Source organism: Gymnoscopelus braueri, assembly GCF_963280865.1.
Source record: "Gymnoscopelus braueri genome assembly, chromosome: 16".
NCBI lineage: Eukaryota > Metazoa > Chordata > Actinopteri > Myctophiformes > Myctophidae > Gymnoscopelus > Gymnoscopelus braueri.
This window is the reverse complement of record NC_137616.1, coordinates 28,768,468-28,792,912: the sequence shown is the minus strand read 5'-3', so window position 1 is coordinate 28,792,912 and position 24,445 is coordinate 28,768,468. Positions and strand designations below refer to the sequence as shown.

The window sequence follows — 24,445 nt, the reverse complement described above, 5'->3', positions numbered from 1 at the left end:
CTAATCTGCTTCCTCCTCTTCGTCTCTCGGTCCGCTAGACTGTTGTCCGCGGTCAGGGTCTTCGAGCCGGTTTATACGGATCTGTCTGTTGGTGGGGATAGAGCTGAGAAAACAAAAAGACCAATATTAACAGCAATTTAATGGATTACTGGATTGGTTACTCTGGCATAACTTGTGTAACTTATCTGGGAAACATTTTAATTGATTGCTTGGCCAACACAATTCAATTGACTGCTTGGCCAACACATTGATTGCCACAAAACGGCCCTGGCCGTTTTTCATAATCCAACCATTGAGTTCAAAAGAAAGTGTTTTTCTCCTTCACAGCACCAGGAGATATTTTTCGAAGATTTAGACTCCCATCCACTTCCTGGTTAACCTATTACTTTAAGAGCCTGTATCTCGGCTCCTGTGTACTTTTTATTTTACTATGTATTTTTGGCAAAACATGCCATTTTCTACTGGCTGCAACTATGGAACGGATTACAGAATATTGATTTTTTTTTCCTTCTCGATTCTACGAGACCCCTGTGTGTGTAATGAGGGGATCACCGTGAACAAAACATTTGACGATTTTAACGATTTAAAAAATCGTTAAACACGCTGGCACTGGCTGTACCCCGTTTTAAAAAACCTCTGGCACTCAATGTGTTAATATCAAACTATTGTTTCTCCAAATAAACACACACTTGAGATGGTATTGATTACACTGCATCTACGTTTGATCCGATCATTCTGAGTGCAACCCTTCGCTTGTCATTGTTTGTTACAAAGGTGGCAATGTCATACAGCATATCACTTTATGCTCATACAGGGATGTGACATGGTGGCTAACCTCAGGCTCTGTGGGGTGAGGAAGATGAACTGCCTGTTCCACTGGCTTGTGGCAACCTTTAACATCATGTCCATGGAAATCCTCCTGTTCACCATGTCCTGATAGACAAGACAGTATTATTGTCTAAGAATTTGAGACAGATATAGAGAAACAAATATATAGACAGTAACTACCCAATCTATAGCCAACATTAGTATCATACTAGATTCAAATACAATAATATGAACTGTAAAATGGCGTGCCATTTATTCTAACAGACTTATTACCATGTAGACGTCAAACTCGTCAAGGCAGCGGAATGGGGCCTCCGTGATTAACCACAGAGACAGCACGAAGCAGACAGTGGAGAAAGAACGCTCTCCCCCTGACAAGGAACGCATGTCGCTCAGATTAGCCTCGTCACCCTGACCGGGCTGTACCTGTACAAAGGGTTGTATACAAAATATAATAATTGATATAGTTCATGACATTTTTGTTTTCAATATTATGCGGCCCTACAAAGAATAGATTTCATTGGACAATACCGACAGGAAATCTGCATTACATATAAAGAATTCTTACTGAGACCGTGAGTGTTTCCTTCCTGTGATCAAACACCATAGCCCCGGAGTAGCCTCTCTGGGCCAGCATATTATCAAAATAGCATTGACAACGAATCGCCATCGTGCTAGGAGATAGATAGATAAAGAAGAGGGAAGGAAGCGAAAGGAGGTAAGATGCAAAAAGTTTAGTTGGTCAAATACAAAAAATGTGATTAATTATTAAAACAGGTTTATCCAGTCAGTACTCTTCCTCAAATTGTTTTTCATTCAAAAGGTCCTGCCTAAAACAAGGAAAATACAATATAACATTCAATGGTTCCGAATACAAGTTTGAGTTAGAAAATTAGGCATTTCGATAATGCTAATTAATTTCAATCAAATAATACTGCCCCCTATTGGTGGATCATTAATCGAGCGTTCCTCGAATGCACTATTTTAACACTTGTTCAAGCTGAAACAGGGCATTAGGTTGCTCTTTAAATACGACAGACAGATACTGACACGTTTTAGTTCCAACTAACCTCCTGAGATCGTCATAAACCTTGATTCTCTGTATGACCATTCTATCCACGGTTTGGATGAATTTGTTGAGGGACTTCATTTGCTGGCTCATAGTCTTATAGTCCTGAGAGGCCTCACGGTACTGCCTGGGGATTCACACATGCAGAGGTGAAATGAGAAGATATTAAAAGTGGGAAGCAAGTAGAGACAAAAGACGTCATGTCAATGTAGAAGGCTAATCATATGCTTATTTAATTTTAATCCAATGGTGTCCCTTGCCAAAAATAGACGATCTACAAGCTCACAAGTGTTTTGCGACCGAAAATGACGCAATGCATATTGAACTGTGGATTGCGAACCGTCCGGTTCAATATTAAATCGAAAACCGTTGCATCCCTAGAAGCAAGCAAAGTTTTACACCAGTCCAAGCAATGTCTACATTTATGCAATAATGGGACACACAAGGTGGGAAGAAGTGTCAAGGTGACCTACCTGAAAATCTCTTCACGGTTGCCTAGCTGGTCCTGATTGGAGGTGAACTTAAGCCTGAGACGGCTTATCTCTGTGTCCAGGCTCGCCAGAGTCCGATTCACCTCCAGTCGCTCAGGACACATCTCTGTGGCCTTGGCTACGGCTTCCTGCGTCACGTCACAGGGAGATATGAAGGTTAACATTCATACAAAATGTCTTGCATTAAAGCAACAACGTATCCGAGCTCTTCAGCCCCAACGCCCCACCAATTTTGAAGTTCTGCCAATTACGTTACTAACCCCACATTTAGTTTCAACTAATTGTGCACCTGCTCTCACTTACATTAGGACAGCAAAGAAACACCTTCTGTTGTCCCTATCAACAGTACCTGGAGCTCCTGTTCCTTGATGTTCAGGCCGTCTTTGAGGTCCTGGATGCTTTTGATGTGGCCCTTGCGTTTATCCTGGTAATGCTTCAGGTGGTGCTTACACTTCGCCACCTCCTGGTCACTCACACTTAGTTCCTCCTACATTGGGACAGGAGAAAAAGGGGACAAACATGACAATGTATAATTTGTGCCTTAGCACTTAGCAGCAGTAGGATCCGAAAAAGGCAAGCCGATTTGATCTAAATATGTCAGAATACCTTTTATCAATGTGGCTAAACTGAACACACCGGACGTGACGCAATTATTTGGAGCGACGCGATTCAATGTTAAGTCAAGTTAAGACTAGGGCTGGGACTCGATTAAAAAAATGTAAATTAATTAGAGGCTTTGTAATTAATGAATCGCAATGAATCGCATTTTAATCGAATGTCAATATTTGACCTGAGAACAGTGAAAAGCAATTTTTTCAAATGGATTTTGGCATACGTCTTTAAGTACATGTACTCAAGAACTGTACTTAAGTGAGGTATTTGCACTTGACTCTCGAGTATTTCCAATTTCTAATACTTTTACTTCTACTCCAGTAACTCCACTATATCTCAGAGGCAAATATTGTACTTTTACTCCACTACAATTTGAAAACTTTAGTAACTAGTTACTTTGTAGATTTCGATTATTATTATAAAACATACAGTAACCATGTGAAAATAGCAGATCTACAAGCGCAAGGCATTATGAGCTTGTAGATCTGTGTGTTGTTACTATTGTTATATAGTAGTTTAATTAAGTATTAATAAAAATCGCGCGCACGTGACCCGCACCGCATTCATGCACTGTGCTGGCTGCAGTTTACTTTGTTGTTGTCTGAGAAGTGAGAACCACGTCGGTTGGTGCGCTGGTATGATCGGTCCGTCTGAAACTCGTCCAGTGAGAAACATTCTGCGGTGCAAAATTAGGTGCGATTAAAATGCGTTAAGTTTTTTAACACGATAATTTTTCTGTAATTAATTGATCGAAATTAACTCTATAAAGTCCCGGCCCTAGTTAAGACACGACAAAGAAATAAATGATTTTTGACGAAGCAAACAGTGATAGTGTCATGTCCTGTGTGATGAGAGAACTATGCATTATCCACTCCATTTTTATTGCATCCAGTGTGAATGCACCTCGAAGACTATGAGCCACATTAAAGCTGCATTCCTTAAGGTCATATAACATGGTCCATGAACCAGACAGGGCCTGGTTTAGGCCCCTATTTTAATTGATTCCCGCATATTCAGCACCTGTAGGATATTCCCACACACATTAACAGTGATGTAAATATAATCAGAAATGTACAAAAAAAGAAAAGCCAAATATATTACATATAAATGGGGCAGAAGACTGTCCGACCTCAGTCCCCTTGACCCTCAGTTAGCTCAGCTCAACAGACTAAGTCCCCAAACTCCAACTGAATGAATTACGCATGCACTGGTTCACTCAGGAGGCAGTTATTTTCAATATTACCTAGGTACCGTTGAGTCCCTAGAGCTATAGGGGGCACAGAGAGAATCATTGCTGCTAAACAGAGGACAAATTCTCTCTCCCTCCTTGTGTACATGCATAGTTTTTTGTGGAGAAAATGTTTTACTGCAATTTAGCAATCTAAAAACAATTCTCAATATAATAATGTGAAACATCTCTAGTATCCACTTATGTGTAGTATGTACCTTGATTTGTTCGACTTCCTCTGACACGCCATTGATCTGTTCCTTGTGCTGACTGTACTCCTGCTCTGCCTCCTCGGAGGCGGTCTTGAGCTGGCCCATTTGAACCAGAGCTGCCTTCAACTCGCCATTTGTAGAGGAGATCTTACCCATAATTTCCTCCAGGTCCTCCTCCTGTGGGAGAGCGGTGGATGACATGAGGCGATGAGGAGTGTCTAAGATATGTTCAGTGTACTCTGAATGTGCATCTGATGTTGAACTCCTACACCTGTGGCAGGGTTCCCTCATTCCATGATCTCGGCACTAAAAGTCCCCTTAACCCCCCTTCATGACTAATTAGACTCTAGTGGTTTCACTAGAGGGTGCTAATGCCCTACTTGATCATACTACAGCGCCACACAAAAGTATCAAAAGTAGCAGAGCTACAAGCTCTAAACGCGGTGCGAAGCGACACGTTTTGAGCTCGTCTGTCTGCCATTTTTTTATTTGAAGCCTGGTGTTTTGGTCATAGGAGGTTTCCACCCAACAGACGATATATAGCAAAAGAAATGTATTTTATTTTTTCAGAAAACTAGGTAGGATTTGGAAGGCATTTTTAGAATCGGCCTCAGGTCTAATTGGCTTAAGGAGATGAGTTAGGACCACAATGGAAACAAGTCCCCAGGACTTTTTAGTATCATCCTTTTAACAACGCCGCCCTTGTGGCTTCCCTTGGACGTGCGCATGTGAGAAAGTAACATAATGAAATGGCGCGAGTCAGTTTCATACACTATCGAACATAAATTTCGATTCATTTTCGGTACCCTTACTATATATCATAGAATATTTGTTGTAGCGCTAACATTCCATTATGAAATGGAATGTTCAAAACACACAAAGTCATGCTGTGAAATGTACCCCAGTGACATCACTGATGTAAAATCTGTGTCTGTGAAAACTACAACCAGTCCTGTTTTTACCTACCACCCTCGATGGGCATGGCCTTATCCTTGCTTGCTGTGTTAATGGCAAAATGGTAATCTTATCAGCAATTAAAAATCAGGTTGATGTAATTGCGGCCATCAACTGTATCAGCATTATTCCAGGCTGATGCTTGCCGCCTCGCCCATGAAATGAACATGGAAATTGTATGAACACTGAGATTTCCTTTAGATTGCATTGTAAATATTGTTCTGTGAACCAAAGATGTACTGAAATGCACATGAAAAACGTGACTGAGTATCCCTTAAGTGCTCTGACAGCACAAAAGAATCTGTCCGAACCGATTATACAGCGAGAATAAAATAACGAAAAACATGTGGGTTATTATTTCCGGAAACCAAAAGCAGTGTTGGCATACACACCAGGGGCTTGAGGTCTTCCGACTGTGGCTCCTCTACATTCTGCAGCTCATTCAGCTGAAACTGCAGTTTTCTTGCGCTTTCCTGGAACAAAATAAGTAGAATATCAATTGGACAACCATAGTTCATAGAAGATGTCAGACAGAAAGGCAAGAATGTCAAGGTGAAAACAGAAACTTACTTTGACGTTTTTCTGCTCCACTAGGGCTTGCTTCAGCAGAGCCTCGTTCTGCTTCATGTCTCGATCCACCATCGCCATCTGATTCTGAAAACGAGCAGTCTGGTCGTTCTGGTTCTCTAGCTCTTTCCTCAAGTGTCTGGGAAGGAACAGAACCGAGAGAAAACAAGGAAGAAAGATAGATATGCATGAAAGGAGGTCGTCACAGTAAAAAGCTTGAACACTCAAGATTATTACAGTGCAGAATACAAATGCACAATGTTTTTTTTTACTCTTTGCATTGTCCACTGTATAGGCCATCACACGGTAGAAAGTGCACGCAACTCAACATGAGAGCAGATGTAGTCAGTGGCCCTCTTTATCAAGCTTATATAGTGCAGACCAAAAAACGAGCATACGCCGAGATTTATCATTCTATCGTGACTTTGACTTGAGCGTACGGCCTGCTGAAATCTGGTCTGGGAGGACGTGTGGGCTTTGGCTACACCAGTTTGTTCCATCGTAGACCTGCAGAGCAGCATTGTCGGACCATCTGACAGGCATCTTAACATATGTATTCACTCCAAAAAGGTATTAGCTATAAAAGTAATTAATACATGTGCAAATTTTTTTTTTGTAAAGGCATACATCGACGATGTGTCATATGAAATTGGTAGGATATTTCCAAGTGTACAAGCAATTAAAATCGAGCAATTACAAACAATATAACATATTTACAATGTTCCAAGTTCGATGCTTAATCATTCAGCCATTTAAACGGTGCTCGAACAACGCTCGAATGCCTAGCTGTGCCCAGCGCAAGTGATCTTCATTGTGGGTTTTGGCCACGGGACCGCAGCTTGAGATCAGAGGTAACCAGCCCACCACACACCAGCCTTCCTCCATTAATGTTTACGCATTCAAATCATCAATTACTCTATACACGTTCAGCCCCATGCCATCTCTCAGTAACGTGGTGTCACAGCCACGGACCACAGGTGGATGCAGGACTCCTTTATTAACCGCATAACAGCAGAGTGTGCACATGCTCCACTCAACTTCTTCCGATCATGATTGTGATTAGTGTCATTCAACAACGTAGGCCTACAGGAAACAAACACGTAGGGATTTTTTAAAATTCATGATTCAGGTTGTTTAGGATATCTTTACTTATGGCTAGAATCAAAAAAGACTTGTATCTTTTTCTTACTGGACGGTTACAAATGCGGTCGAATTTTTGTTTTATTTATTTTGTCATATTTTCTTATTAGATGTGTCTGCGTGTCAGGTATCGGGTCTGTGCCCCGAGTATGCAAATAGCATGTGCCATGCCACGCATATTATGATCGGCGTGCGTGCTGTAAATCTGTGTGTGAATCCACAGAGATGATTGGTGGGGTAATCTCACAGGTCAGAGAAGTTCCTCTTCTTGGCCATATTCGGCCTCTTCATGTCGAAAAACAGGTGGGGCGAGGCTACGCCACATTTATCAACAGCCGACAAATCTTACGCTGCAATTGACAGGGTACACCTGCTGATAAATCACACGTGGACGTGGTCGTAAGCTGATTCCTGGGCTCAAATCTAAGCTGTTTTTTACGTTCCATTGATAAATGAGGGCCAGTGTGTATGAATGTTACAGACCTGCCAACCCTTGGGAAAATGTTTTGCGTGCCGGGGCATGCCATTTTCATGCACGCCACTTTGCTTGAACTTTTCTATCCTCAATATCACCACGTTATTTAACAATAAATCAGCTTTTTATTCAGCATCATGCAGCTCTCGTGCACATGTACAGTATTCCTATTGCCTGTACAAGATAAGATGGTGAAGTACAGTCAGAGACTTGTGTTCCAGTGTTAATGAGCAGGTGCAAACAAACACACAGGGCTTGAGACAATTTACATTTGTTATTGTGGCCACACACACACACACACACAGGGCTTGAGAGACAATTTAAATTTGTTATTGTGGCCGGTCATTATAATTTTAAGGACTACCATGCTGCCAATTCTTCTATGCTGATTTATTGGTGTGGCTTCATTTTCTCATTCAGCCTAGTGGCTTTGGTGGAACTACTATCATTTATATGAGTCTGATGTTATCAGCAGCACCATAGTAGGCCACCACAGTATTACATTTTAATACTTACATGAGCACTTATTTTCATTATGTAAATATACTATACTGTAAATTAATGGGCTGAGAACAGGGCAGTGCCAAGACTTTGTTTCAATACCTGAATAGACAGCATTAACATTTTGTTAACCTTTAATTCACAACATTTGCCTATACATACATTGTTCTGAAATAGTATATCATTCAAGTTACAATCATTACCTGCTAATCCTTGATGACTGATGGCAATATCAATTAGCTAGCAAATAATGTACATACATAAACCTTTGCAAAGGAGTTCAATGAACCTTCCCACTTGACGAACCAGTCAGACAGAGTGAGGAGGGGGAACAAGAGGAATCAAATCAAGTGTTATAGATTTGAGCAGGTTCAGTGTATTAAAGAAGACTGCACTACTAGCCATCTGTCCAGTGTATGGAATCTACACTACTAGTAGCATATAGTTCAGTGGTAGCTGGAAGCATGCAGTAGATCATTGATCATGCATCAATATTGTATGATCGTAGTTGATAATATGTAACACAGATTTGTCAGCGAATCTTTTAGTTACACCAGCATCGTCTTGTCAACATTGACTTGTCGTCATTGGGGAGATTTACGGTCACAATTACACGCAGCGTCCGTTTCACAGCACCGTACTGAGGGAAAAAGCGAGAGAGGCTGGGAGAAAGAGGCACACAGAGAGAGAGGGAGAGTGTGTGTGTACGCACGTACGAGAAAGACAGAAAGTTGCTTGTTTGATGCAATGTTGCCAGAAAGTATTATTACAGTATGTATCCTGGCAAAAAAGAAATATGGGCTCTACTCAGTGCATGAAGTGGTGCATAATCAAAATCACGTAATTTGCGTAATTTGGAGGGACAAATATCTTTGACGTCAACAGGTGTGCATGGTACAACCAATGCGTACAGGTTGGCAGGTCTGTTAGAAAATGCACACAAGGAAACCAACATCAACAGGTGAGTGACAGCTTTCTTGAAATCATTTCCATGCTGACCTGATCTCCTCCTCCACGTCTCCACTGAGGTACTTGGCTCTGTCCTGTTCAGCGGTGTAGGCGCGGTTAGGGAAGATCTGGTCTCCCTCCTTAGTGATGGCCATGGAACAATTCGCTGGCGGCTGTCTGCCCTGCATCACTCGACGAGCCTCTGTTTTGTCCTTTCTCAGAGAAAAGAGCAGAGCCCAAAAATTAAGTCAATTGCTGTAACGAATATCTACAGCAGCATTGTTAGATTAAGTAAGGTCTTTTCCCAAACACAGTGAGCTATTGCTTGTCACCTTGATGAGCAGAATGCTTTCTATTCCCCTCTGGTCAATCAGACAGTTGGCCACAACCGGATCTTCAATTTCTAGAGATTGCAGCACTGAGGGATATTCACGATGGTCGACAGCCCTGTCACATATATGCATGCAAGATCAAACAATCAGACAACCATTTAAATGTACACATTTAACAATGGCAAAAGATGTGTTTCAAGTTCAAATCTGCTGCTGAGCGAATCAAATGAAGCTATGGGACACTGGCCCGAAACATTAAATGTTTATGCCCCCTCTGGAAAAGGGAACTAGAGTCATGCACAGTCTATTGGGTCCAGTTCGGTCGGGTCAAGGGTCCGTTTATCGTTATATGTAATACCCGAGTGGATTAGAGAAGAAACGCACTCAGCTCTGACCAGTAGAGAAAAGCATGAAGTGCTTTTAGTGCTGCATGATGATCAGGCTGACCCAGGGTTCAGACTACTGCATCGTAAAATAGGGGGGGGGGTTTATCTGCGCAGGCTGACAGTTGAGTTTCAGATCGTATCAAACTATACCAGAATGCGATCACGGTGCCCACACCGTGCATGGATTAATTGATTCCTTCTTCACAGAGGTAAGAAAAACATGACATTTCATTTAATAGTCTCCAATTGTACACGACTACTTGGCAGCTAGACTCCAATATGGAATAGCCTAAATGGCATCTACTGGCAGAATGGCATTTTTAAGCAATTGTAACCAAGTAGGGTCTGCAGGACTCCGGAGTGCAACCATTTTGGATATATGTGCACCAAAAATCTGTCCAGTGCGACTAAAACTTTTAATTGGTCGCACTGGTGTGACCAATTCAACTTTTTTGGGGCAATAAGCAGGTCCGTCTTTTTCCCCCGCCCTAGTCGCATCCTTAGAAGACCCACCCCTACTCTGCCTCAGATTGGCTCTTCAAGGAACAAAATGCACTATTGCACACAAAATGCTGGGAATAGTGCTTTTGTTGTCGGGGCGTCAATGTTACCAGTCAACGTTCTCCGAATCCAAAAAACAATCCTCAACCGTTAATATAGGGTTAAGTTATCATCTCCTGGGTCTAGCAGCAGCGTTCTGTATAATTTGGAAGTGTGATGAAATAAAATAAACTACGATGATTTCAGTGCATTTAAAAGTTTAAATTCTTCTGATATATATTCCTGAGATGATAATTGTGCTGATTTGAAAGAGGTGCAATACACACACGTCTTTTGAAGTGTTGACCAACGGTAAAGGACCAAAACCAATGTTGGGTGAACAAGTTTGCGAAATAAATTTAGAAGTTTAGTCTGGGATTGAATAAGACACCTAGGTTTTTGGCAACAGAATTTAAATTGTTGGATAAAGAACCAAGCGATGATTGCATTTTGGCACTTACACTAAAATAAATAATTCATACAATCTTCTTAAAATTGTTCCGTTATACCAGCCCTTACCTCCTGCTGGTGTTGTGGACTTGCGGGATGAAGGGGCTTGTGATGATGTTTGGCCTGCGGCCACCGGGGAATGCTCTGACCATGAGGCCTTTCAGCACCTTCTCATCCTCATAGTTGTCACAGGCAAAGGCTTGCAGCTGGCCTTTCAGACAGATCTCCACAGCCAGGGCCATCTCTGGGTCCTTGAGGCCAATACAGTAACCTAAGGAAGGGAGAGAAAAATGGGGACTATTAGCTGCTGTCACTAGTAGTCTCACTGGCGTTTAGGTATGTCTGGTAGTGAGAAACAACTTTTCGGCAACATACGCTTTCCAACACCGTGGAGAGCTACCTTTAGCCTTTAACGACAGATTTATGTTTTTGGCTTGGCTTACTAATAGCCAAGAATCATGACAATTCTCCGCTTAGTTCAATAATTACATACCTACAATCAAATTTTTTTTTTTTTTCTTTCTTTAAATGTTTATCCCACGATTTTGTAACCCTATTTTTTACACCCAGTGCCAATTGTCTATGTAATCCTGGGCACTACCTTCCCTCTGCCAACCTAGGGAGGCCAGGGCCGAGCTCATGCCTCCTTCAATGCATGAGAGCCAACTGACCTTCTTGTCACCTGACAGGGGAGAATTTCCCTGGTTGGACGTAGCGTGTGGAAGGAACACGTTATTCCAACCAGTTCCCTTCCCCTCCATCAGGCGCCCCGGCTGGCCAGGGGAAGGCAGTATAGTGACCAGGATTACTGCATGTTTTTGTGAGGGTACCTACCCTAGGAGACACGGGGAGAACATGCAAACTCCACACAGAAAGGCCCTTTCGCCAACCCCACCTAGGGTATGGGCACTGATGACGCGGAGGAGAGAACACACCCCCAGCGCCCACAGCGTCCCCTGCGGGAATCGAACCGAGGACCTTCTAGCTGTGAGGCGACAGCACTACCGACTGTGCCACCGTGCCCCCCCTACAATCAAATATTAAAATTGGCTAATGGGAGGGCTGGCCGGCGGGCAGACCGTGGCCACGTCACTCTGACAACATGACCATAAACAAACCACGGCCAGCTACGCTCAAATGTGTCGTGTGTTGTCTAACCTCAATGTGTCGTCATGGCATCAGGCACAAACAAATCAGTCAGCTCCATTTATAGGCACAAAAGGGGCATGCCCATGGGCATAAAAGGGAAGTTATGTACTTCAATAGTCATTGCCCCCCTCCAAACAATAATAGAGTTTTACCCAGTGGTCCACGGGGTTTCTTTTCGAACTGGCGGTTGTTGTAGGCTTCCTGGATGGTGTTGAGGAACGCTGGCATGTGCTCTCCAAAGCGCCGCAGGCGGTTGTACAGGCTGCCCTCCATTGTCTGTAGGTTCCTTACGTTTGCTTCTATGGCCCTATGGAGGGTGTCCTGCGCTCGCCTGATGACAGGGAGGAGAAGAGTCAAAAACAGTCAGAAGAAGGCAAAGGAGTATCAAAGAGAGTGTGGCTCTGGCACATGTAGGATGGTTCACTCACTATACCAACCCATCGAGGGACCTAAAGCCTGGTCCATTCACTAAATCTGCGTATGTCCCATATTAGAACCAAGCACTTCTAGAATACATTAGTCATTTAGCAGACGCTTTTATCCAAAGCGACTTACAATACATGCATTCAACATAGGTAGGGAACGAAATTACTAATCACCAGAAGTCTTAAGTGCATTCTCTTCTAAAACAAACAACTAAGAGTATACCTAGCGCTAAGGTAAAAGTGCAATATATCAGCCACCTACTTTCTTAAACAGATGAGACAAATAGGAAAATTAAATGAGCTAGAGCTAAAACAAATAAGTATCGAATAAACAAGATCCAATAAAACAAGAGTTCGTCGTACAACTAGTTAACAAGTAGGCAAGGCGAAGAGGAAGGGTAGTGTTTCCTGAAGAGGTGAGTTTTCAGCCTGCGGCGAAAGATGGGCAGTGACTCACTGCCCATCTTGTGTCACTGCCCATACAGTATTGTATGAGGAAAACAGGAAAACACACACACTCTCCTCTCCGGTGTGTCTGTAGCCAAGAGTGTAAAGAGGCCGTCTGGAAATAGGAACGTTGCCTGTCTGACCCCCAGCTTGCCCAGTCTGTGTCTAAGTATCCCTGAACAATAAACGTAACCCCTAACTGCACCACAGGAGCCTGATTAATGGCTGCTGACCATTGGCATCTACTGCTACTACAAAGTCCGAAATTACATTTTCAGTGATTCAGTCCTAAACGGATAATGAATTTTGTTGTGTATGCCATCAATTGTTTACCTGCCCCATCTGTATATGCCAAGTGATACCCAAACTTGTAGCTCTGATCCTCTACTTTCACATGAAATAAAAATAAAATGCAAAACAATTCAGCCATCCCACTAGATCCTGTGTTGGGTCATAAGTGTCTTACTTCCAATCAGATCCCCATCCCTACTGCCAACCAGTCAGTTCTCCCATTTCCTACTACCCACTTCATCTGGCCGAGCTCATCCTTAGTGAGGTTGATGGCCTGTTGGTACTGGTTGATCTGTTGGCCCAGTGTGGAGTCCTGGTGTCTCAAACTCTCCAGCTGAGCCGCATGCTGCTCTATAAGCACTGCCCTCGCCTGACTCTCCGCCTCATTGCCGTTACTGATGCTAGAGGCAGGGAAAGAAAAAATATATAACATTCAGGCACCGATATCAATATCAATGAACACTGGCGTAATTAATCAAGAAGCAGAAATTGACAAAAAAAAAATCACGATACTTGGACGATATTTATTTCATTTATAGCGATATGATATTCGATGATTTAAAATCGATAGTTGACTATTTAGCCAAAACATTAAATCTGTGTGAAACATGTGGATAGTGCAGGATTTTCCATTAAGGGAAAGTTTTATTATGGATAAGTAAACAGTGATTCTCTAGCAAAATACTGTACATGGACATTGTATTTGAACACATTATGGACAAACTCACACCTTGACATGAACACAGAGATACCATATTTCCCCAAATAGCAGCAAATACACAATTCGCTGCATGATGCTGTCGACGCCAAAAATAGCAGATCTACACGCTCACAACACGTCGTGTGTAGATCACTTTGTGAGCTTGCCATTTTCGGCGAGTCGAGCCCACAAGATTCAGAGGTCTCCCTCACTCCTAATTCTCAATGAATCTGTGATTAAAAATGTCCTATAATCAGCAGAAGTGAGTGTCAATTCCTTGTGTCAATTGTGTTTATATAAGATGTTAAGTCTATTCAAAGAATGATTTGTGCTACGCGATGCAGGAGATTCTCATTCCACACATATCCACATCTACATCCAATACATTGTAACATCAATTGTTGGAGGGCAAGTCTGTGTGTTCGTGTTTAAAGATTTGTCCGTCTGTGTTATGTGGAAAAACCTTTCATTTACTTAGAATATGCTTCTTTTTTTTATCAAACTGGGATTGAAGGGATTTTTCCATCTACTATGGATTATATTTACAGTGGCTCTATCTATTACTTATTGCTGTAATCAGTCAAGTGACTCATGACCCTTGTGGATACAAATCGTTAGGTTAAAACAAACAGGGGATATATAGAGGATGGATTAACAGCGAGTGGTTGGTACCTCAACTTGAGCTCCTCTATCCTCTTAGAGAGCTGGGCCTTGTCCTTCTCCAGAGCTTTCATGGTGGCCTTGTATCTGTGCACACCGACCTGAAAGAGACACATTGTTCATGGGTCAAACCGCTTCTTCTGCCTCTAATCTACCATGGGTGGACTTTGTGATAGAGGAGCGACTTATGGTTTTGTTCGATATTGCGGTTGAAGTCTGACCTCGCCAGATTTGAGGTGGTTATTTTTTTGCTGGGCTTTGGCCTTCAGCTCTGCACATTGTGGCTGGAGATCCTTGTAGCGCTGTGTGATGCCCTCCACCTGCTCCTGGATCTGCTTGAACTTCTGCTCAGCCTCTGCCACCTTGTTCTGTACAGGGGGTAGACAGTCAATAGGGAAATAGTAAGTTTTAAACATTACCATTCTATAAACGAGACTCACTTTGTCTATTAACTTACACCGGGGGCGTTGGACTCACTCTTGTGAAATTAATTTGTCATTTCATGAGTACATTAGTCTCACAGACTTGACCACTTTGTTTTGCCAATTGTCAAAGAAAGCCTTGTGAGAAGAGCTGGACTGTGTCATCAGTAGATAGAAAGGCTAATGAGTCTAAGGTGTTTATCTGAGTCATTTGAAGGTTTTCAGTTGTCTCAAAGTTGTGTTGGCTCACACAATTGCACTCTGTGAAACGTCTTTGCAGTCACGTACGTTTGTCCTTCTCTAAATCAAATTAGTCTAAACATATACAGTATAGCTTGCTGTTTAACAGAAATGGACATTCTAAAATATATTTTAAATTGTATAATTTCCGCTCACGGAAATATGCCATGAATACTACATGCCGATAGTGCCATTTTTATTCAAAACGAGGTCAATTATCACCGGAAATGAAGGCATCAACCTACATGAATAAGACACCAACTGTATGAATAGTTTTGATGTGAAATATTCGTGTTGGGTTAAGTGTTGACATGAGTTACACACTGGCTCATTTTCACCCTTATGTAACATACAGCATAACTGGCCAATGGTAATTTTAACCTGTTAGTGAATATAGGACAACTCACCTTCCAGTCTTGAACCTTCTCATCATAGTTTGCCATAGAACCTTGATCGGCCTGTAGCTTATCCTTCAACGGCTGCAACTGCTGCTCCAAGTTGCTTACCTGCCATGTTTAACCCACGGTCAGTGTTATCCTGTCAATACTGCGTGACATACTGAAAACTTAATTACACAGTTGTGCTGCTCTCACCATTGCCCAGGCCATCATTTTTGCCAGCTCATTCAGCTTTTTGTCCATCTCATCCAGTGATTCCAAGCTCTTATATTGCTCCTCTTTTTCACGATACTTGTGTCTCAGGTCTGCCAAGCACTGCAGCAAAGTCAGATATATTAGCGATAGTCATCATTCAACAGGATGAATGGACAAGCTTTGATTTTCTGAGGCTGGACAGCAAACACTGAGCTATGGAAAATCCAATCATATCGGCAAGTTTTACATTTTGTATTAAGTCTTAATACAATTCAGCATCAATATAATTTAGTACATAATAAAGGTGAGGGACATCTCTCTAAGGAGTCAAATGTTGTCCTGTAAAGCCCTATATACACTTAGTTGACCAGAATCTCCCAGGGGTATACAGTATACTAGGCTATTTGCTTTCGTCCCTATACACTTAATATCTTTAAAGAAAATAGATGATCTACAAGCTCATACAAGTGACGTTGTGAGCTTGCAGACTTGCCATCTCACTGAATGTTTGCCCCAGAATAGGGACACTAGGTTTTAACTGGTTATGTGCAATACAAATAAATATCAATTGAATGAGCAGATGCGATCTTACTTCGCTGTGTTGCTCCATTTTAGACAGAGTGAGGTCCTTGTTTTGTTTGATGTACATCAAGTCTTCCTTCAGCTTTTCCAGTTGGGTGGCCTTCATAAAAAACTGCATGGGGGGAAATAGAAATAAGCAATCTAACTGTACAGTGTGACCTCAACAAATATAGCAATTGCAAAAGAATATAGATCACATTTGTCACAAATAACAAATGTATTGCCCAAAGGGGAAATTAAACATTGATTGAATACTTTGTTCGTCAGAAATGTAAAACAGCACGTGGTACAGTTAAGATAGCTCTCCACTGCACCGGCGGTGGCAAGTGTTGGAAAGCGTTGGTTGCCGAAAATCTGCTGTTGAATGGGCACACCGTCTCGTCGGTTCGGAACTGCCGACTGAGCATGTTCGGTTGTATAAGGTCGGCTTTCGACCGTCGGGTAGAAGCGGGCAGGCGGAGAGGAGATAGAGCTCTCTGGTTGGCTGCTAGGGACCCTTTCTAAAATGTGGTACATTTATTATATCCATGGTATGTTAATATTACTACAGCTGCATGTGTGCTCAAAATGCAGACACAGCGTGGGATCGTCTCATTCAAACAGCTGTCGACTGTTTATTTGCTCAGTGCTGCTACTGCTGCCCAAAAATATCTGATCTCCAAGCAAAAAAACGGTCCAGCGTGATATGCTTGTAGATCAGATATGTTTGCGCAGCATAAGTGAACTCCATTTGTTTCACTTCTAGGCTATGGGAAAAACAGCTGTAAAAACCTTTATTTTATTTCATTCGATTAATGAAGGAATACATCTTTGAAATGCCACCTAAATTGTGAGTGGAACATGGATGGATTGATGGTGAGTAGGGCTTTGGCTGCCTCAGGTATGTGCGCCCACTCGCCTCTTGACATGCTTTTCGCTTCATATCGTTTGATGAGAGGGATAATAAACACATGATTGATACACCGAATGAACACTGTACTGTATGAACATAGACACTTACAGATTATGGAGAACTTTGAATTATAACAATCGTTTGAGAATCGGCAGGGTTAAACTGCCGGTGTCCTACAAACAAAGATTTCTTCTTGTGCTGTCAAAATAGTCTAAATACAGAACCTTGTGCCCTTGCCCTAAGCACCCTGCAGTGCAGTAGTTATCTTTATCATTTCTCAAATGATTTAAGCATGTAGGCTACATGTTAATGCGTTTGTTGTTGAAAAAAACATCAAGCCATAGGCTATTTCTAGCACCATAGTAGCCATCTGGTGGTGTCGGCTTCTCAGGTGCATTCAGCAACTTTTTTTGGCTGACTGATCTCCCGACATCATTCGACTGCCAGTCGGTAGTAGTCTGTTTGGTGGAGTTACCTTTAGACATTAAAGCTAAAAGGATAACAAGCTTAAACTCACCTTGTATTTATCACCCTCTCCTTTGGAATGTAGGAAGTGCTTGCTCATCTCTTGTGTGAGAATTGAAACTGGGTTGTCCACCTTAAAAACAAAAACAAAAAAAGTGAAACCGTGGCTTGAACTGCAAATGCTGGTCAAGTAAACCCAGAATTAATAAGATAAGTAGAGGACTAAAGTCACATTCACACAAAATACTGTTGCTGAGTAGTTTATTGTTGTTTGAGTAAATCTAATTGAGTTAACTGAATGTTTTATCAAGACAGGACATATAGGGGCTGTGACCACAGAAAGCGGTTCTTAAGCTGCCGGTGCTTCTATGGTAAACACATGCTGGACCGCTCCTCTTCCTAGCGCCCAAGCATCACATTTCAGCGTTCTCAGAATGTTTGACGGAGCACTCTGGGCGCCTCAAGCACCCACAATCATTGAGCAGAGGTATCTCGTTCAGTGAATCCTACACATCTGGTGGAGAGAGACAGTAAGCTATGTGGACCTATGGAAAAGAACATGACAGGATCCCATTGACTTACAAATCCGAAAGACAAAGTGGAGTTGGATTGGCCACACCCTCAGAAAACCTGCTATAAAAATGACCCGGCAAGCCCTGAAATGGAACCTAGTACAGTCAATCTGTGGTTTTACCCAAAAGAAATTGCAATAGTAATCATTCAGGGATGTTCCTTTGGGTCATCCAAATAGTGAAAGAAGTTGTGAATTATATATTTAGTGCACAGCAAGGTAAGTTCAGGGGTTGACATTTGGGGCCTTCATGCCTTCGGCGTCACACAAATTAAGAGCATATCTCTGCTTCTGAACATGCCAATTTCATATAATGTAAGTCTATACGGGGGCTTTCTAGGGTGTTCTTTGACATGCAGTCATCAGATATGACTGTTCTCGATGTACTTGTGCACTTTGGGGGTACCATTACTATTACGAGTTAATATATCAATAAATATCACTTGTCTTTCCTCCACCAAAATCTGAACATCAATATTACCCATGTGTGCAGCGACCACCAATGACGTGGATGATACAGGCCCTTACACTAAACCTTCAGGAAGTCAGAGGCATCAAGGTAGTGAAATATTTTGTATTTGAAGATTAAATATCTCTTTAACATTAGCTTGCCTCCTATTTCAAAGCAGCCTTGGCCACCAAAACCCAGAGTCACGTGACCTTAAACAAGATATTGCTATTAAGTAGATCAAGATGGACTGTGCATTTCTAAAGTAGCTGGAAAAGCAATGTAGGCATATGGAGCAGAGTTTATACCTGAATATTGAAATTGTCCAGAACTGCCTGGAGCTCTTCTTTTTTGGATGAGATAGTGTTACCTATGAGACAGGAGATAACTTGTAAGGAAAAATAAAATAGACAAACAGAGCTGAGGGAATAAAGAATATAGAGTGTAGTCCATGCTCGACTCCACCTAGTGAATGGGTATTTAAAGGGATATTTCACTTTCAAACATGTTTATGGTAATTTTAATTGTAACCAGAACAGGTGTTTTCAATGAATCTATCATGGTTAAAATAGAGTTTGAAGTTACAATGGGTTTGTATAAGAAGGGGGCGTGTCTGTTAAAATGAATATCAAATCTCTAAATACTGAATCAACTTAAAAACTGTCGGGGGTGCTCTTTTGTGTTTGAAAGTGAAATATCCCTTTAATCTACAACTCTTCGAGGACTTCACCAGATTCGCTTTTCACTTTGTAGATTCTTGCCCCCTCACGCGTTATCTTCACATCTACTGTGATGGACGAACCATAGACTTCTGGCTTGTAAGCATCTTTCCCTCTGTTGCTCAAGGTGACTGAAACATCAGCCGAACTGTGAGAAAAGAGGAACACAGAACAGATCCATTTGGTGGCAAGTGAGGCAAATTGTATCAAACAGTATTACATCATGCATGACATTTGAGTTGAGACCAGGAAGGAAACCGTGTTACTGGGAAAGAGGCAGTGCAACTTCATGCATTTTCAACAGGGCAAATGGTAAATCAAACAAAAAGGTTGAAGGTTGTTCTTTATCGTTACATCTTGTGTAGGTTCGATTGTGTCGCCAGATGTGAGAATAACAGCATAATTAAATTTGCGGATGATACCACAGTGATCGGTTTAATAACCAACGGTGATGAGAGGGCCTATAGGAGGGAGATAGAAGATCTAACTCTATGGTGCGATAACAACAACCTCTCACTTAACACCAATAAGACCAAAGAAATCATTGTAGACTTTAGGAAGTCCAAAGGTATCCACACCCCCATTTCCATCAAAGGGTCATCTGTCGACATAGTTGATAACTTTAAATTCCTGGGCATACACATCACAGACACATTCACATGGTCATTCAACACCGAGTACATCCTCAAGAAGGCGCAGCAGCGACTGTACTTTCTGAGGCGCCTTAAAAAATTTGGCTTAAGTACAAAAGGACTAGTGAACTTTTATCGTTGCATAATTGAAAGTGTCTTAACTGGCTGTATCACAGTGTGGTACGGTAACACGACCGCTCAGGATTGCAACAGGTTGCAGAGGACCATTAAAACAGCAGCTAAAATCATCGGCAGCACAGAACTACCCAGTCTCCACAACATCTACACCACTCGCTGTATGAAAAAAGCCCACAACATCATTAAAGACACCAGCCACCCCGCAAATACCCTGTTTAGACTACTTCCTTCCAAAAAACGCTACCAGAGCATCTATTCTCGCACCACCCGTCTCAGTAACAGTTTCTTCCCTCAGGCAGTCAGGCTGTTGAACAGCTGACCTTGTTTTGCACTGTATGGTCATTCACTTGCACTTTATTTTGTATTTTGTGTTTGTCTTTTCTTTGCACTATAGATGTTGTTTATGTGTATATAATGACTGAGAATGCTCTGAGCAAAACAAATTTCATTGTATTTATACTTGTATTTATACATATGACAAATAAACCTGAACTGAACTGAACTGAACTGAGGTAACGGTTAAAAAGAAAGAACTAGTCTAGTAGTAATAGTCCATGAGCCAGAGCCCCAAAATTGAGCGATGATTATCGAAAGAGTGGGCAAAACCAAACCTATATTAAATTGTTCATAGAGTCAATACGAGTCAATAAATATATGATAACCTTTCCACAGGAGCAGCTTTTTCATGGTTATCATACATTTTGTTATTTTCCCCATACGTACGACAGGTGAAAAAATGACAACATTTAAAAAAGAGTTATCATAATGAAACTTCCTGAGTTGATTACTTACATGAAGACAATGATTTATTGTATTACAAGTTTTCTGAAATTGTATATTTAAATATGCAAATTAGGCATTAGGAAAATATGCCCAAATTTGCATAACTTTCCAGAATCAACATTGGACAAAGCCAGAGTCAACATACTTATTTCATTTTGTTAAGATGTTGGAGTCAAAGGTTTTTAACGAGGGAATATTCAATATCTGGCTCAATTTTGGGGCTCAGGCTCATGGACTAAATGCCTAATTTGCATATTTAAATATACAATTTCAGAAAACTTGTAATACGATAAATCATTGTCTCCATGTAAGTAATCAACTCAGGAAGTTTCATTATGATAACTCTTTTTAAAATTTGTAATTTCTTTCACCTGTCATGTACGTATGGGGAAAATAACAAAATGTGTGATAACCATGAAAAAGCTGCTCCTGTGGAGAGGTTATCATATATTTATTTACTCGTATTGACCCTATGAACAATTTAATATAGGTATGGTTTTGCCCACTCTTTCGATAATGAAATCTTGTCTGGCTCATGGACTATAAGTTGCCAAGAAGAACAGGGAACAGAGCTGTGCCTTTAGTTCTTTCTCCTACTGTAGGTCATACATGGGCAACTGACGGCCCGGGGGCAGCCCCCACCTTAATGCGGCCCGTAGGTTAATATCGGAATACTGATATATTATTGATTTCAGCTGTTTACAATTTCAAACATGCAAACATGACCCGCTTTAATTACTTCAGTCTATATTAGTAGCTTAATGACTAGTATTAACATTCTATTGTATTTTTTATGTCCAATGTATTTGTATTTAAGTTCATAAAATTAACATAAGTATAACTAAATGCATTTGAAATGAAATAAAAATTTTACTTTTCAGGATTCCAATTCAAAAATAGCAGAACTACACTGTACAAGCTCAAAACGCGTCGCACTGCGACACGTTTTGAGCTTATAGATCTGTGCTACTTTTGTGTGACAGACTGACAAAGTACGGCATTAATTTACAGAAAAAGTGTTATATACGGAGATAAGGGGTGCCTGCCCGACAGTATATGCAATGTGGCCCTCTGGAGTGAGTGAGAAAATATAGTGGGCCTCTCCATCATCAAAGTTGCCCAACCCTGTCCTAGGTTGTCATTCCTCATTCAAATGTTCCCCATTTGTTGGACATTATGGAATAAGCCTTTATTGTATACCTATGACAAATAATATTCAGGTTTAGTTCATACATTTACAACAAAGCTAATACACAAAGCAAGTAGAAAAACTTCAAACTCGCACTCTTAACAATCCTCAAAAGAGTAATGTATTTTCTGATGTCCTCGTCTCACTCCACTGGATCCCCATCCGTTTTAGAATCGATTAAGATTTTATTGTTAGTTTTTAAAGCCCAAAATGGGCTGGCCCCTACATATTTATCTGATCTCATTCAGTCATACATCCCAACCAGAGCCCTGAGATCGGCTGACCAGTCACTCCTGGTTGTGCTCAATACTCAGTACAAGACCAGAGGTGACCGAGCCTTCGCGGTGGCCGGCCCTAGACTCTGGAACACCCTGCCACTCCACATCGCTGTGCTCAATCATTGGAGGTTTTTAAATCCTTAAAGACATATTTTTTCTCGCTAGCTTTTAATATGCTCTGTGCAGCACTTTGGTTGCACTTTGGTTTGACCCTGGTTGTTGGAAATGTGCTGTATAAATATGTAAATATGCACTACCTTTCTCCATCTTTCACAAATCCCTTAAGGGAGGACCCTCTGTTTGTGGCCTGTGCATTCCCCCCTAGGGCCACTATGAGAGCTGTCAGAATAGCACTCTTCCCACCTGTAACATTATGACACAGAGCACAGAAAGAAAGCATAGATGTAAGTGTACATACTGAGGTAAACAAAAACAGGTTAACCCATTTTGGGGTTCTTGTTGCCATGTACGGTATATAGGAAGATACATTTGTTGTAATGTTTGAATAAATATTTGAAGTTTTTCAGAAAACTTAAGTCAGGATTTAGAAGGCGTTTTTAGAATCGGCCTCAATGGGTTAAAGGAATGAAAAGAATAAACAGTTAAGTGGTTTCACTCACTTCCATTGTTGCCAATAACAAAGTTGACATTGGATCCGAAAGTGAAAGGGCCCAACAGTGAGTGACACATGAAATTCTTCAAGCTAATGCTCTCCACGATGCCCACTTCACCACCCTGCAGATGAACACACATCTGTGTTATTACACGTCAAGATACATACCATGATACGTCAAGATACATCATATGAATTTAACCATCTCTGCATGGCTGCATTATCATGTGTACAGTACACTGCATCAACGCATGCCTTCCAGAAGTAGACTCTCAAGGAGAGTTGAATTTAGGCATTTAGCAGTCTCTGTATCCAGAGCGACTTACAGTAAGCAAGGTTAACATATACATTAAATGCAGAGACAGCGTAGTGCCTCATTAATCTAGTATCATAAGTAAACCAAGAACCTAGCATCATAATAATCTGTACATTGAAACTATAGGATGCCGGGTAAACAAAATGAACCTAGCATTTGAACGTAGAAACCTTGTATCTCCATATTTCAACATATGTCTTTTCGTAAATTAATACCCTAATTCGTAGTACAGTGTCACGCAAACGTAGCAAAAATAGCCTATCTACAAGCTCTCAAAGTGCCACGATCTGACGCATTGTGAGCTTGTAGAACGGCTATTCTTGCTATTTTAAAAAAAACATTGAAAGTCAAAGTGATTAAGTGCCTGTGGGTTTTATAAATATTTACCCAATTAAGTAATATAAAAAGAGCTTGTGACAAAATAATAACTACATCGGATACATTTGAACATTTCCTGAAGAGTAACGGTTTTGGACATAATATAAAGGTTTCCACCCTAGAGGAACGATATTTGTAAGTTGGCAGCAGATGTACCATGATAATAATAATAATAATAATACCTCTTGTGATGATCCAGCCTGTCTCAGAGGCTGAATAGCGAGGCTAGACTGTGTCTGACTGGGACCAGCAATAATATCCTCCTCTTCATCGTCTTCAACATGTGGGAGATCTCCTGGCTGTAATGTAAAACAGCAGTGTTACATTTAAAATACTTTGACTAAAAGGTCTGTTCAAAAAAGTCCTAGCGGTCTTGTTTCCAATGAGGTCCTTGGTATTCAATTCATAGTCATAAATAGTGGCACCACAGTTCAAATATCAATACAAAAAAAACTGAAAAAGATAACATTATGTAGTATGTACAAACAAAATAAATAAGAAAAGCAGGGGGGGGGTGATAATGCTATATGTACAAGAAAGGGGGGGGGGTCGTCTGTCTAACGGGAGAATAGTACTACCTCGTTTTTTGGCCTCCTGAAAGGTGAATTTTCAGGGTTGTTTTAAATGAGCCCAACGAACTGCACTTTTTGAGGGGTGGTGTTAGACTATTCCAAACCTGGGTGGCAGTGCTGTGGAAGGAGAACTTGTCAATAATATCCTCCTCTTCATCCTGTGTGAGGTCTCCTGGCTCATCCTCGTCAGGTCGGGGTCTCTTCGACAT

The 24,445-nt window shown here is 41.3% G+C and overlaps 1 protein-coding gene across 1 annotated transcript; it reads right to left on the bottom strand.

Moving 5' to 3' along the window:
* Positions 1-24,445, bottom strand: LOC308102918 (structural maintenance of chromosomes protein 6-like; the record flags this gene model as incomplete). The annotated part of the gene is made up of 27 exons (XM_080452770.1): positions 1-103; positions 836-933; positions 1,102-1,254; positions 1,397-1,502; positions 1,899-2,024; positions 2,371-2,516; positions 2,738-2,875; positions 4,447-4,617; positions 5,787-5,867; positions 5,965-6,100; positions 9,077-9,237; positions 9,358-9,472; positions 10,803-11,004; positions 12,035-12,213; positions 13,282-13,446; positions 14,418-14,506; positions 14,627-14,773; positions 15,475-15,573; positions 15,661-15,780; positions 16,253-16,354; positions 17,652-17,732; positions 18,927-18,988; positions 19,349-19,485; positions 22,615-22,720; positions 22,978-23,092; positions 23,847-23,963; positions 24,341-24,445. 27 exons carry the CDS (start codon positions 24,443-24,445, stop codon positions 1-3), a joined length of 3,360 nt encoding a protein of 1,119 aa, XP_080308896.1.